The sequence below is a fragment of the Pyxicephalus adspersus genome, chromosome 6 (genome assembly GCF_032062135.1).
Source record: "Pyxicephalus adspersus chromosome 6, UCB_Pads_2.0, whole genome shotgun sequence".
Lineage (NCBI taxonomy): Eukaryota > Metazoa > Chordata > Amphibia > Anura > Pyxicephalidae > Pyxicephalus > Pyxicephalus adspersus.
The window spans coordinates 58705332-58720604 of NC_092863.1; the positions used below are offsets into that span (position 1 = coordinate 58705332).

General features: G+C 35.6%; 1 protein-coding gene across 1 annotated transcript in view; it reads left to right on the plus strand.

Annotated features, from left to right (window-relative positions):
• LOC140333940 (uncharacterized) overlaps positions 1–15273 on the plus strand; it is an 82380-nt gene that overhangs the window by 13421 nt on the left and 53686 nt on the right. The window contains exons 2-9 of the mRNA XM_072415970.1: positions 8381–8585; positions 9508–9659; positions 12028–12195; positions 12964–13138; positions 13381–13585; positions 14039–14124; positions 14767–15035; positions 15124–15255. Coding sequence (XP_072272071.1) covers positions 8381–8585; positions 9508–9659; positions 12028–12195; positions 12964–13138; positions 13381–13585; positions 14039–14124; positions 14767–15035; positions 15124–15255 — 1392 coding nt within the window. The remainder of the gene's footprint in view (positions 1–8380; positions 8586–9507; positions 9660–12027; positions 12196–12963; positions 13139–13380; positions 13586–14038; positions 14125–14766; positions 15036–15123; positions 15256–15273) is intronic.

Sequence of the window (15273 nt, forward strand, 5' to 3'; positions counted from 1 at the left end):
TTCTCCTTCTGCTCTCTCTTTGTTACTTTCTATCATTTTGGTTGAGTAACATTCTCGCTGATATTCCTGGACACACCTGGGGACTCAGCTGTGACTGGCCCCCCATAGGTACTGAACATGGGAACAGGCTGCTGGAATGGCTAACCCCCCATTTAGGGGGCCACACTCTCCATTGTGGTCATTTATGATTCAACAGCCCATTCCGCAGCGCAAGTTCATTACAAAGTCCGTCTTGACTGCTTTGCACGTAACTCAGATCTTATTATATGTTTTTGATATTATATGCCATCTTTTTCCCCACCTCCAGCGATGGAAAGTTTTATTGGATTGTTTTGTTTTGGAATTGTGCCTCTGTTTTTTTTTATTCTTAACTTAAGTTGTCAAGGGCTAGGTGGGTTAGAAAAGTCAGCCCGATTGCTGACCCTTTTATGTTAAAAGATGTTTCCAGGAACCTCAAAGTTTTATTGTGGGATTTACAGGTAACTTTTGTAACAGTTGGTGTCAAAGTGTCTGCTTATACAATTAAATTATATTTCTTTTTCTCTTTTTTGAGGGGGTAATAAACTGTGTTTTTTATTTTATATTACTACAGCTTTCTTATTAAGATAAAACCTTGGTAAAGTCATTGCAAACAGAAAATTTACTTTGCTAATTGAACCTGATAAACTCTGTTATTAAATGAACCTCATTCTCTTTTTACCTTATAGATCTGCGATAACACTTTACGTGAAATCAACTTTATGAACCACTATCACAAAGTTATCTTGAGTCTAGACAATGAATTTATTGTTTTTGTCAATAACTAGTAGAACATCTTTGTAAAGGCCAACAAGTTCATTTTAAACTGCACAAGTTCAAGAAAAGCATCATATAGTGTACAAGGCAAAATACTGAACAGTTGAAAGAGTCTAGAAGACAAGATTAACTTTTTTTTTTTATATGAGGTGACCAAGTACATTTAAAAGGGCAAGCAATTGCATTGCGCACTAAGAACAGAAGAAATCATCCCTTTGTTTTATAAAGTAGAGTATCAGACACTGAACAAGCATGCATTTTGTACAGGTTAGAGTTAGAGTTGGGTGAAAAGGTACCTATAGTTATGTGTCAAAAAATAATGTAACACACAGAACAAGTTTGCTTTAAATCATGTGAGACCAGATATCTTTACTTACCCGCTTTTCATAATATAAAGCTTTAGTATACATCATTAAGATAATATTTTTCTGGTTTACTACTAAAGTAATTCTAAATGACTAAAAAAGTCTTTCTAACAATGGAAGAACATATACCTTAACATTCACCTTTTTATGAAAGAATCTGTCATTTGTTACTTAACTATGACTTTCTTTAAAACATAGGATGGTGGTACTTCATTTGTAATTCAACAATATGAAATTATTATTATAAACAATATGAGACAATGTGGCAACTGGCCATAGTTGCTACATTTCAGATGACAAACACCCTTTGTTATGAATGAATCATAACAGGCACAACCAGTATTTTTTATTCATTATTGCTTTCTTTAAGCTTAAAGTAACATTTCACTTTTTATAATAATTATGAAAAAATAATTTCACAAGGTTTACAGTATATAATTGAAAATAAATCTCAGTATAAACCGGAGTATGTATTTTTACCTGAAAAAAAAAAATGACATGGCTCTAGTTTAAACATGGGGCACAAATAGTAGCCATCACTACTAATAGTAATGAAGTGAAATTCCAGTATAAATTTTAAAAAAAAAATCACATGGGCTTATGTTTTTCAACAGTTTCCCAGTTTTTTTTTAAAGCAGAGCTAAAGTGTAAAATTAAAAAAAAAATTACCTTTCATCCCAGAGATTCCTTGATTGTGCTGGACCTTTCTTCCATCAGGTGCTGTGGCAGGTTAAAAGTTACAAATCTTGGTCACAGTGTTAAGTGTTAAGTATTCAGAGGCTTTAACGTTGATTGCTATAGGAATTTAGGTTGATCTCTTACAAGGTAAATCATCACCTTGAAATGTATATTTCACTTAGCTCAATAAAAGAGATAAAGTTCTGTTGACTTCACTTATTCATTTTTGTAATGCTAGGTACACACATGCAATGGTTCTCGTCCGGTAATGGTCTCGGGGCTGACATTATTACTGCATGTGTATACGTAGCCCAAGTCATCAGTGTAAGTTCCTTTAGTAAATCTTTGTGTTTAGAGTTGTACCAGTAACCTTCTGTGCACTTGTGCTCAGACTAAGAACAATAAACTCTTTAAATATGTTAAACATTCAGTAAAATAAATTTAAATAATAATACTGAACTTTCTAGCTGCTTGCTTTTTGAAAAAAATGTTTAGGGCAGATGCACACTGCAGCGGGAACCTTTCCAGACACTCGAACATTCGCATGGCAGTGTTGGTTCTTAAAAAAACAGCATCTGCACATGTGAAATCAGACTGCTACATGTAGCGTTACCCCAAGAGGCAGCGGTTCCTGACGTGAAGAAGGTACTTCAAATCTTAGGATCTTCAAAGATCAAGACAATCTAATGTTTGGTTCAATCTGTTTTTAACATCCTAGAAGATGTTAAATCCTAGAATAACATAAATATTACTTTATGCAGAAGTCTAAAAAAGTATTTTTTTCTAGTAAGGAATTTGCTTCTTTTGGACACTTCCTGTTGTTTGTCTTTTATTTAGAAATAGAGGTTCAGCATGAATCTTTTTGTCTTCATAAAAACAGCAAGAGATAAATGACTTAAGAACTGAGCTGTGCTCTACAGCGAGGCCTTGCTTGTATCCTGTGCACACTAGGTGTCTGTTTAATATTGTGCACAACATGTGTCTGTTTAATATTCTGCACTGTGAAACAGGTCTATCCAAGGATAAAGTACTTAACTATATGCTTTGTTATGTGCACAATTTATGAAGAGACACATATCCGGTTAAGATACAAGCATTGTTTAGACACTCCCTGTGTTTTCATTCTCTGCCAAAGCAGGATATTTACATTACTTTGTAAGCGAAAGCTATTTACTGCTAAGTTTTCCTGAAACATAAGTAAGATGCTCTGTGAACATCCAAAGAGAACATTGTTTGCTAACAGTATTGTACATTATTTGTCAGCTTTGATTTCTAGAAAATTATACCTCAGCTGGAAGTCTCCTTCACAGCCATTTTGTTATGTATCTATCTCATTGTATTGTTCAAATGGTGAGCATCTATTGGCCTCCTATCGATGAAAGGAGCACTCCTACAATACCTGCATTTACTTAATATTTAAGGCAATGAAATCTCAAATATAAATTTCTTTTCTTATTATACATTTATATTTTTCTTCACATTTACAGTCTGACCAAGCTGTCTAACAAAAGTGACAATGACAGAATTTGAGGCACACTAAAAAAACGGATGCAGATTAAAAAAAGAAGGCTGCTGGTAACTCCTCTGCAAAAAGTTTTTCCTATAAAAGCCAATTTTTCTGGACAGCTTGGCATGCATTTAAATATAGAGAAATAAAAAAAAAAGTGTACAAAAATTTTGAATAAATATACTGAACAACCACAGACAGCAGATTGTAATATTTTTACGAATGTGGAATGAATGTTTAGGAGAACATTCAGATCTTAAGCCGCATACATGCTTGCTTTTATAGTCGTTGGAAAGGATCTTTCACGATCCCTTCCAACGACTAAGCACTGCACGATTCATGAACAATGCTGTACATACAGCATGGTTCTGCTCTATGGAGAGGGGAGGGGGAGAACGACGGAGCGTTCGTCGCTCATCGTCCGTGAATCTGCCAGGAAGGTTGTTCGGACTATGAATGACGCGTGCGATTATCGGGTGAAAACCATTGGAAGTGTGTACATAGCCTTAGTGTGTTGGGACATTGACAGCTCATTCCAATGAATAGGCTAGCAAGGCACCAAATGTCCAAAAACATGTACATGCAGTATTTTACGCAATACCACAATGCACAACATGCTCTGTAGTGCATGACAATTAATGTTCATTGGAGCTATGTTGCCCTAAGCATTTAAGGTACCAATCGAAAAAGAAAGGAAAACAAACAAAGCAACGTGCTAATGCATGCACTGCTAGAATTACTTTAGCTGAAAAAATTATTTTGGCCTTTAGGTACCTACATATACCAGCAGGACTAATAAAGCAGTTTGGGTATATTACATGGATGCTCCCCGTGCAAGTTCCCCTTGGTCTGTTCTAGGCAGTGTCAGCTAGACAAGAGACGGTGGACAGATTGCAGCTCTGATTGCCCAAGGGTTTTTAACAGACATGCAATAATTGTCATCAGAAACCATTTTTAATTTACAATTAAATTACAAGTAATTTTAAATTACTTTACAATAGAACCAGTGAGCACTGTACAATGAGTGTTGTTATACTATATGGAAAGAGAAATGAAAAAGACCTGCTGTGCTTCCCCAATAGAATACAATAGCCAATATTCAACAGCTAGACAGATCATTAAACAACCTTGGGGGCAGTTGCAATAATACTAAATTTTCACCTGAGATGATTACAAATACCGTGTTTTCCGGCGTATAGGATCACTTTTTAACCCCGAAAAATCTGTGCCAAAGTCGGGGGTCGTCTTATACGCAGGGTACTTACCTGCAGCTTGCTTCCCCTTGCTTCATTTGTCCGGCGCGGCCGAGTCCCCACTCTGTGCAGGGAGTATGAAGCAAGGGGAAGCAAGCTGCACACAGAGGAGAACGTGAGCCTGGATTGGCTCTCCAGCAGAACCCGCCCATTGAATTGGAGGGCTGCGCCTTAGAGGAGTGTGGAGCGCGCGAGGGGCAGTGTAGGATGTTACCTCCTCCTGTATCCCTTCTCCAATTACCAGTACTGTACTGTTCCTTCTGCCTCTCAGTTCTCGCACAATAGCGAGATCTGACAGGCAGAAGGAACAGTACAGTGATTGGCAGACCACTCTAACCAATCAGTTGGGGGTCATCTTATACGCCCAGTCGTCCTATACGCTGGAAAATACGATAATTGTCTAGAGTGACAAAAATATAGCATCTGTATAGAGACTTTGAATAGACAAGAGAGTAGTGTGAATTGTCCATAGTTGTTTTTACTGTATACTGTAAAACAAATCAGTATTATGTTGATATTTAATGTTATATTTTTTAAACTTATTTCTGTGTATATACATTTAAGATACATATAATAAAATTGTAGTTTTTAGTTATACATGTCAAAAAACAGTTCTCAAATTACAAGGTGTATAAACTATATAACGATGACATTCCATGAGTAACATCTTCCTTTTCATGTTTTGCTAACAAATTTGCTCACATCTTTGCAGATACGGAGAATTTTGAACAACTCTTTTTGGGCATCTTTCAGTCTTTTATACTTTCTTGCCCCAAATAGTGTTTAGTCTATAAAAAGCATTTTCTATGACCTGGTGACCAAGCAGTGATGTTACACTTTGAATTATGGATTCTGACCATTATCTGGTGTTTCTCCTAAAGAAGGGAAATATGTGAAACGCGTAACACATTATTCTTGATTACAATGATATATGTTTTAAATACCTTGTAATATGAAAAGTGTTTTTGAACATTTGTAGATAAAAACTGCAATTTTATTATGTGTCTTAAAACATGTTAAAAAATATTGTCAATGAAGGGGATGTGGTACTGATTTATGAATCGACCTGGATTTTTTATATCTATTTCTGTGTATACATTTGGATGTCATTTTTACAAGGGAGTAGTCATTTTAGTAGACTTTTCTTCCTGCTGATCTACTTATCATACTTTATGTCTACAACACAGGGGCTTCCTGCAAGAGAACAATAGACCATTGTTAATGCTAATGTGATATAAATGTCCTTGCATATGTTATCATATATGACAACATTATATGACACTTGGATTATGCATATATATCAATTTGTCCTTATGTAATGTTTAAGTCCAACATTGCCCATCCCATCAATTACATGGGATGCAGAAGTATTGGAGATAACAGTACTGTATTCATTCTTAAGTAACTCAAGCCATGCAGAAACAAGGCAGTGGATGCTAATATTGTGTATCCTATTTATAATGTGAAATGTAGGTTCAGTGTTTTACTTCACATAATTAAGCATAACACACGTCATAAACTCATTTCCAGACAAGGTAAACTAGCCATTTCAGGCTTAGGCACCTTGGATACCTAGTGTAATAAACACATATTTAGCTGAAGTCAGCTGAATAAACACACAAGCTGTGTGCTAAAGTGACCAGACACAGCATGCGATGAAACCAAGTAACGGCTTTTATGTTTGACTCTGCATAGCAAATCTGAACCTGCTTTTAGGAACACAAATACATGAAAATGGTGCCACAAGTTCACCCATGATAGTCTATCTCCTCCAGTCTTGGAGAACTTTAATAAATCAGGCCCATTCTACAACTCTTCTATTCATTTAATGTTCATAATTACAAATATGCAGCTGGAATGCACTTTCACAACACTGCAAAGTATTCTTCCTTTTAATTAAGTGAAATACATAAAGGTAAGCAAAGCATTCACAATTCATATCTACCCATTAATAGGAACAAAGAAAGTTGTGAAATTGTCACAAATCAAATCAATGTTAACTTTGGCTCTGGGTCATTTATGGTTCTCAGTTACTGTATTACTGCATGTGCATTCAAAGACACCTGTCATTTGGCATGGCAATTCTTTCATCAGGAAATGAGTGACTTTGTAAACAGCTATAATCAATCTTCTCATATTATTATCATAATCCTTGATATGGTTTATTAAATCAAGGAAGTAATAAATGGAACAAAACATTCACACAACTCCTAATATAGCAAAGTAGTTCTCTACCTCTACATAATATTTTATAGTGAATTTACTAATGAAAATGTTTGCCAAAATATCTTTGATTAGACACTTTCCTTACTTAGACAAACAGTTACCACTTATACGAATGTAAAGGTTGGGAGATGCCAATTCCTGAATGTAGGTACAAATTCATAAATTCACCTGAAAACTGGTTCAAACAGGAGGGGATTTTCATTGTTATCAATTACAACAAAATCCAAAATATAACTAAAAATAGGTTGAAGATGCAAAAAAAAAAAAACGAAATAAAAGTATTTGCATTTTTACCTATTTGTAGTTATATATATTGAAATGTATGATTGAAAATCCTTTCTAAAACATCTAGAGCAGCCTCTATTAACCCATTTAACACAGGGTAACCCTTGAATCAACTTTCAGGTCTTCAGGAAACCCCTATTAAATTTACTATATCTACAGCATACATAGCTTACATTGCTGGTGGGTAGGAAGAATGTCACCCGTACAAATAGCTATTTCAGAGAAAGTTAAATAATGACATGTTCAATCATTGATTAAATATATAATCTAGAAATGAATGGTTTTGCTACCTACCAGTAAACCTTAATGGTAACGCATTGCTATTCACATTTTACAAGTCCTACTACCCTTAATATTGAAAATGTAATCTCATATGTTTGCAAGTTTATCTTCAAGGAGAGAGTTGGACTGAGCACAGAGGGTATTTTATTATAGAGAATGGTAAATCTTTATCATCAGTACCTCAATAAAATATAGTAAATGTTTACAACTGACCACAAATTACTTGATTGAACAACAACTGCTTTATATTTCAAAGCTCCTATTAAGGAATAGAAAATCAAGGCAAATTTATGAAAACCCATCCAATTGGGAAATGTTCTGACAACAATCATATGTAAATGTAAATAAGCATTTATGTCTAATGTGAGGGAATTTAGTGTGCAGGGAACTCTTTATGTCTATGAGTCCCATCGAGATACCATTTATTGAGATAAGTGTCCCCGTTCCCTTCCACCTGTTCCAGTGACACCTTTTGTGTGAATCTTCTCTCACTCGTCAAAATGATTATTACAAATAGTGGGAGTGAATCTCCCCAACAAGGACAAAGCAATAAAAGCCGGACACATTTCTCTGTAATATAAATGAAAAAATGGCTTTAGAAACACATTAATCTGTGGGATAATGATGGACATTTTATCAATGGCAATTTACCTGCATTTTCTACAGCAACAGAGGCTTTGTTTGTTGTTCGAATGATGCTGCCAATTAACTTGAAAACTTCTGTTGGGTATTTATACAGGCACATTTACTTTAGTAATTAAAGATGCTTGGCAATGGTGTACGTATAATCATTTAGCAATTATGTGGCAGCTATTTTGCACCAAGCAAAAAGTCACATGTATATACTTTCTGCATCATGGAAATTGTTCAGCTTGGAATTCTAAATCTAACAATTTTCTCAGAATGTTCCCTATTGGTAAGGTAACTAACCCACCTTGACTCACTGTATAGAAAACTAATATACTTCAAATATTTTTTTTGTCTTATAGGTGAAATGGAGTCGTGTATTTCACAGTGTGGGAAACAGCTCCAAAATTGCTCCTGCCATACAAGTTGTTTGAACTTTAAAAATTGTTGTAATGATTATGAGAAACAGTGCCTCCAAATTTCACCCTATTCAGGGACACTAATGGGCGGAAAAGACTTTCAAATTCTTAATGTGAGTTACAGTTCAGGTTTAAATGTGACATGCCGGTAAGTACTGACACTTGTTATACCTAAAATTAGTAAAGTATTCTGCACTAACTGTAGTAGAAAACATATATTCTGCAAGTCATGCTATTTCTAACTAAATAACTAAACTGAATAGGTTTTGTCATTGAAGTTTTTGATTTTAGCTTAGTCTATATTTTATTGTAACACATTATTTCAATATTTCTTTAATCTATATATAGATACTGCACAGGGTTCCAGGCATGAGGTCTGGAAGAGCAGTATGCTTCCCCAATGTTTGGCTTCTGGTTCCCCTAGACAGATAGGCAGAATACTAGGAAAGGAGCCCGGGGTAGTTCAGCAACTGATGGTGCATAACTGCGAGGAACTGTTCCAGGGTCACAGGCTCTGTAATAGAAGGGAATGTTGGGTTGGCCTTTTCATACCAGCCCAGAACTTGACCTAGGGGAAAGTTTCATCTATATGGAGACCTGGTGCAATAATGGTTTATGTAGCAGACAGGTGGGGCTTTATATTACAGGTAAGAGGGGAGAGTTTACTCTGGGTGGATGGGTGCACTCATCAAGCTACCAGAGTGTGGGTCATTCCAGGGACAACAGTCTAATGGAAGCTAAAAAAAAACCCTGAGTTATGGGTTATTATCACTGTGGCTGTCTTTTGCTACCCTATGCCAGTGTTAAGCTGCCACCTGACGCTTGTGTATGTTATCTTTCAGCTGTGTGTTTATTCTTGAATGCTAAAGGAAGCAAAGAATTGGACAATGTACGTTTGCAAAGAATCAGGCAATGACAAATATCTAATTATGTTACAATAAATGTAAAATATATAGATGTATGGCTGCAAAAGAACTCAAAAACTACAGTAAAATGTGGTACAGTTTTCACTCTGAAAAGTTTCAATTGGACTGATCCAATAAACTTTTTTTTTTTTTTTTTGTTAACAGGTTCAACAATGAAACAGATACTCAGGGTTACATTGATCAGTCTGCACGTGCTCACTGCATTTCTCCACTCCTGTTTCAGACAGGCTATGTCGGCTTTTCTTTGTCTTTTGATGGGGGGATGAGCTTTGCACCATCTGGAAAATGGCTAGCTGGTAAGGTTCTGTAGATAATATTTACAATAAGCCCTTAACAAGTGAAAACAGAAGACAAAGTCACCACCACTCAAAAGTACAAGATTCTTGCTTTATTGTGAAAGCATTGTCACAACGTATTTGAAAGCCAACATTTCGGGAGCCTTCCTCAAAGCAACATAGTACCACTAAAAGTTAACATCTTCAAGCAAATAGGTAAATCATTCTGCCAAAGATGTGCAAGGAAACATTGGCACCATGCTAAAGTCAGGCATTCTACACAGGTAAACTAAATGCGTATGTGAACCCTGGCATTTTTAGTCCCTAAAAAACTAGGCACCTCTTGTCCATACATTTTTTACTGGACTTCCTAGAAGGGTAATGTGTTCAAACCACCACAGCATTAGCAGCCTGTGAAAAGAAACTTTACAGTTTACACCAATACAGTTTGCATATTTTGGGTTATACCTAATTACCTGTTAGCCTGAACAAAAGAAAACTTTAGAATTTATTTTCTTCTATGTAATATTCATGCTTGTCATTTTATGCTTTTAAAAAATTGCATACAAAACAGAGAAAATAATAAATGCTAGGATTTATTGGTGTTTAGATAGTCCTCATAAATTTGTGTATGTAAATGTTCATGTTTAATGTTTATATCAAGCTAATGAATATGTAAATTTTCAGGCATCAAAATAAATACAAAATGGGTTACATTAATACCAATTAATACCAATACTTTTTACAAACTTCATAAAGTTTTTTACATAATATTTTATAAACTCAAAATATAAAATCCAGTTATATCTCTATTATATATAGCCCTTGTTAAATAAAATTGAGTTCCCAAACCATGTATTGAATTCCTCCTATTTTCTCTATTTCCCTATTTCCCTATTAATGAAGTAAACTTGTATCTATGAAATGCATCTAGTTGGACAATGAGTTGGTCAAAAGGTTTCTGGTAATGGTTGAATTATTGGGCTAATGCTTATAAATTTTGAACCTATGTATAGTGACGAATGGTCTATCAGAAATGGTAGACATATATATATATATATATATATATATATATATATATATTATATAGATGTAACTGGACTTTACATTTTGAGTTCATATAATATGCACAAATGCAATATAAACTATTGTTGTTGTACTCCTTCTGTAGGGCCAAATCAGTTAAAGATGTAATCCCTAAAGGGGAAGGGAAGGGAATCCATGCAGCCCTGTTCTTCAGGACTATAATAGTAATATTCATTTCCATAGTGTAAAAAGAAATTGTCAGACATCTTGTGGGCCATGATACAATGTCAGTATTGCATGTGATTTAGCTTGCTTGTAATGATTGTCTGAAATGAAATAGGTGTCTAGTTTTGCTTCTGTTGTAAACAGCCTCCAGCACAAAAATGCACACATTTTTATATATGTCTCTATTAGATAATAGTAAGTCTTTCAACATAACCAACAAATGCTGGTATATAGCACAAACCAGTGGCAGACATAGAGAGGTGCAAAGTATGCACAAACAGCACAAGGGCCCCAGATCCTCTTCCACCAAGGGGGGTTAAGTGTTGCTTTCCTCTAGGTCAACTGCATATATGGTTCTATTTACAATATGCAGGTTTCTAGTATAGACAAGAAGATAGTGGGGTACCAAAAGGGGATCTTTTTTAACTGGTAATTGTGATTGCCAAGCCTAACTCAATTATTAAGAATATAGGAGAAGACAAAAGACAAAAAGGACATATTTTATCTTCTCCTATATTCGGTTTTTAGTATGTTTATTTCCCTAGTGGTTGAACTTGATAGACGTGTATCTTTTTTAAGCTTGCTATGTGACAGGGGCCCCAGGTCAGTTCAGTGGGGAGTTCCCAAGTAAGGTCTGCACAGAGGCCCACTGTTTGCTATGTCTACCACTGGTACAAATATAAACTAATGTTATAGAGCCAATACCAATATTTATATAACAATTAGCTTCTTGGCCATTGTCAGTGTGGGATATAAAAACCATGATTTCTATGGAGTAGGGCTCACAACTAAACCAGCAAGTAAATAGTTTAAGGGTTCTTTTTATATATTTACTTTGTACTTCAAGGAGGCTGAATTGTGAAACCATGACATTTGTAGAGTAGGGTTTGGGACGGAATTAGCAAGTATGGACATTAAGGTTATATTTTGGGTGTTTGATAGAATGTTATTACCTTCTTATCATATATTTCAATCATGTTTTATTTGCTTGTGAAAATCAGTTTTTACTACCTGTAAGGGCAGGGGCTGATGGGAATAATATGTGGTCTTAATAAAGTTCTGTGTAACTTGTTAGTGCTACAAAGAAAAAAAGATGTAATTACAAAACCAAATATTTTTCTGATTTATTTCACTCTAGTTCATCACAGCAAAGTATCAGAACTGGAAAAGAGTTTGTTGATTGATTCAAAAAAATGGCAATATTATGGAACCCCTGGATATAATGGGACACTCTCCATGACCTGGGATGTTAAAACACTTAAAACTCAACATGTCCAAATAGAAGTCTGGGGCTATAACGAGACAGGTACTGTATCATGACAAAATATGATAAAACTTTATCCTATAATAAAAAACATAAATACAGATGATCACTTAAATTTCACCTCCTCATATCAGGGTTGCCACACTTATGACTGTTGTAGCAGTGATCAAGAAACATCAGGAGATATGGAGGAAGCACACATGAATAAAGCAGAATCAATTAAACCCCTAGACAGCAGGCCCATAGGTACAGTTTTCTATATTGCATGGAAGAATCTTGCCATATTCCTATTTCTTTTCTTCCTAGACACAATCTTCAGCCATCTCGACTGGCTTGGCTGAGATGATATAACTCATATGTAGGTGTGCAGGAGTTTATTCAGTCCCAGCAACCACAAGGAAAGCCAAGATTGGCCAGGGTATCCTGGCATTTCTGACAGTTTCACAGGGAAATCAGGCAGGTAAGAATGTTTATTGCAGAGGGGACATCACCTGTGCCTTTCTACAATAATGCCCTGCCTGATCCAAAATTTTTAAAAGTATACCTTTATTTCCACTTTAACCCTAAAAGACACAGTGCCTTAGCTGGTATCACACTTCACATTTACAGTTATAAGAATACACTGATGCATTGACTTTGTGGTATAACTGTCGGGCCCTTGTTTTGACAGGGCCCACTACAGTAGTCCCTCCTGATGGTGGCCCTACTCCTTCTACAGATTTAAAGACAGACTGAAAAAAAATGGAAGTCTATTTTGTTTGCTGCTTGCGGCGGTTAAACCCTGCCTAAATCTAGTATCTAATTTTGCAGGGGAAACATACACAGAATCATGGCAAGCACATTGGACCTACTTGTACACACTTGATCCAACCCATCCAAATAATGGCAACTTCACATTCACTCCAGTTCCTGCAAAATCACCATTTGATGAGTGGGAGGTAGGGATGTTGAGGATCACAGCAAGTGACAAAAATCCAGGAGAAAGGTACAGTATTTTTTTAAGAATATTAACTTCTAAATTAAAGATTTGTTTAAAGGAGATCCTCTATCTTCTATTATTTAGGTGTTTTTCTAAAACACTGCAAAAATACTCTAAAATCTGAAAAACTCCATAATGATCAAAAGTGTTTTCATACAATTGTATTTAACAAAATAAACACTAAAGTATCTTAATGTGTTTTATACTAGATGATCATGAAATCAGCATTGTTTTTTATGTATACACAGGAATGTTCATGCGATATGGAGTCCTGTCCATGCTTTAGCCTGGCATCTATCAGAGAATTTCAGGGCTAATCCTGCTGGCTGGGCAACAGATAAGTGTGTGCAATGGAGACATGATGAGAAGAACAATCTTCCTGACTTCTTACCAAAAACTGCAGACTGCCCTTGCACTTTGCAACAAGCAAGAACTGACATTGGTAGATACCATGTAAGTACCTAATGGAGTCAACCTTTTTGATTTTTCCCATTTCTGTAAAAGGCTAATGGGCTTCCATTTCACTGTCAACAGGGGAGGCTAAGCTACTTAGAAAAAGTAAAAGTGAAAATGTAACTTAGCTTTAACCCAGTTTAAGTATACATTGACCCAAGGTGCTTTTTTTTTAGTTTACAAGAAAGTAGAAAAGGCATTGAATTTTTTACTATAATTACTGGTATTTTCTGCTCTTGCTGGAGGCATTTTTACCTGCAAAAATGAAAACTAATAAAGCCACTACATATAAATACTGTAAGCTACACTATTACATTTTTGTTAGTGGGCCTCACAGTCATATGATACCATATATTTATTGCCTATTGCAATAGGCAATAAATATATGGTATCTATTATTCCTTAATAGAAAACTTCATATTATTTAAAATGTAACATATTTTCTTCTTTCAGACAGACTATGGATGCAACATTGAAAAGGGCAGTGTATGCACTTACCATCAAGGCGCTGTGCACTGTGTGAGGAGCATACAAGCAAGGTAATGTGCACGATTTATGCCTAATGCCATTCATGATGTCTTATAAATCTGTGTACTATTCTAGCTTACTAATAGAATTTCCATGGGGAAATCTGTCAGAAAAGATTTAGCATATAAGGTTTGAATAATACAAGGAATGGATTCCCTCTTTAGGGATTGGCATGCTATTACCTGTCATTTACACCTGTTGTTGTTTTCCTTCACATCAAAGCAAGTGAAAATGATTCCGATCTTCCTAACTGGACAGATTGATGTCCCAAAAGTGTACCTGACCTGTTATTCTGTGCGTCTATAATTTTGTTGAGCAATGTATTTTCTGTGTATATTATTTTGTTAGTTTACCACTAGGGTTGTGTGATGTGTTTTTGAGTTTATTCCCTAAGACTGTTTAACAACTTGTGACTTGTACATAGGCGCCTATATTTCTAACAAACACTTTTGCTTTTTTCTGTGGTCACACCTCTAAATATATGTTTGTAATGATAACAACTATTTTCCTCTGTCTGTCAGGTTTGCGCTTTTAGCTATTTTCAAGTTATCAATTTTCTTAAAAGTACTGCAAAGCTATAAAAATTGAAAATGTGTACTAACAAATTTAGGTAAACAAAAATGATTTTTTGGTGTATTTTTCTTTTTCTATAGCCCAGATTATGCAGCAGGGCAGCAGTGCTGTTACGATGCATCTGGAGCACAGGTTCTCACGAGTGATTCAATAGGGGGCAGTACCCCTGACCGAGGACATGACTGGGGCTCCCCACCATACAGAAAGCCTCCAAAAATACCAGGTTTTTCTCACTGGCTTTATGATGTGATCACATTCTACTACTGTTGTCTTTGGTCAGATAATTGCCAGTACTACATGGAACTTAGACCCTCTAATGACTGCCGCACTTATAAACCACCAAAAGTTGGTATGTTAGAAAATTTTATTAGGATTTTGCTTTACAGACCTAATTTAAATGTGTGGCCTGTAATTGATTTTTGTTTCTTATTCTGTAGCTGCAGCATTTGGTGAGCCTCATATTATGGGTTTTGATGGTCTGAAATTCACCTACAAAGGCAAAGGGGAGTATGACATGGTCATTTCCACAGACCCAAATTTAAGAATTCAGTGCCGGACGTCACCTTTTGGTATGTTAACTGCAGAAA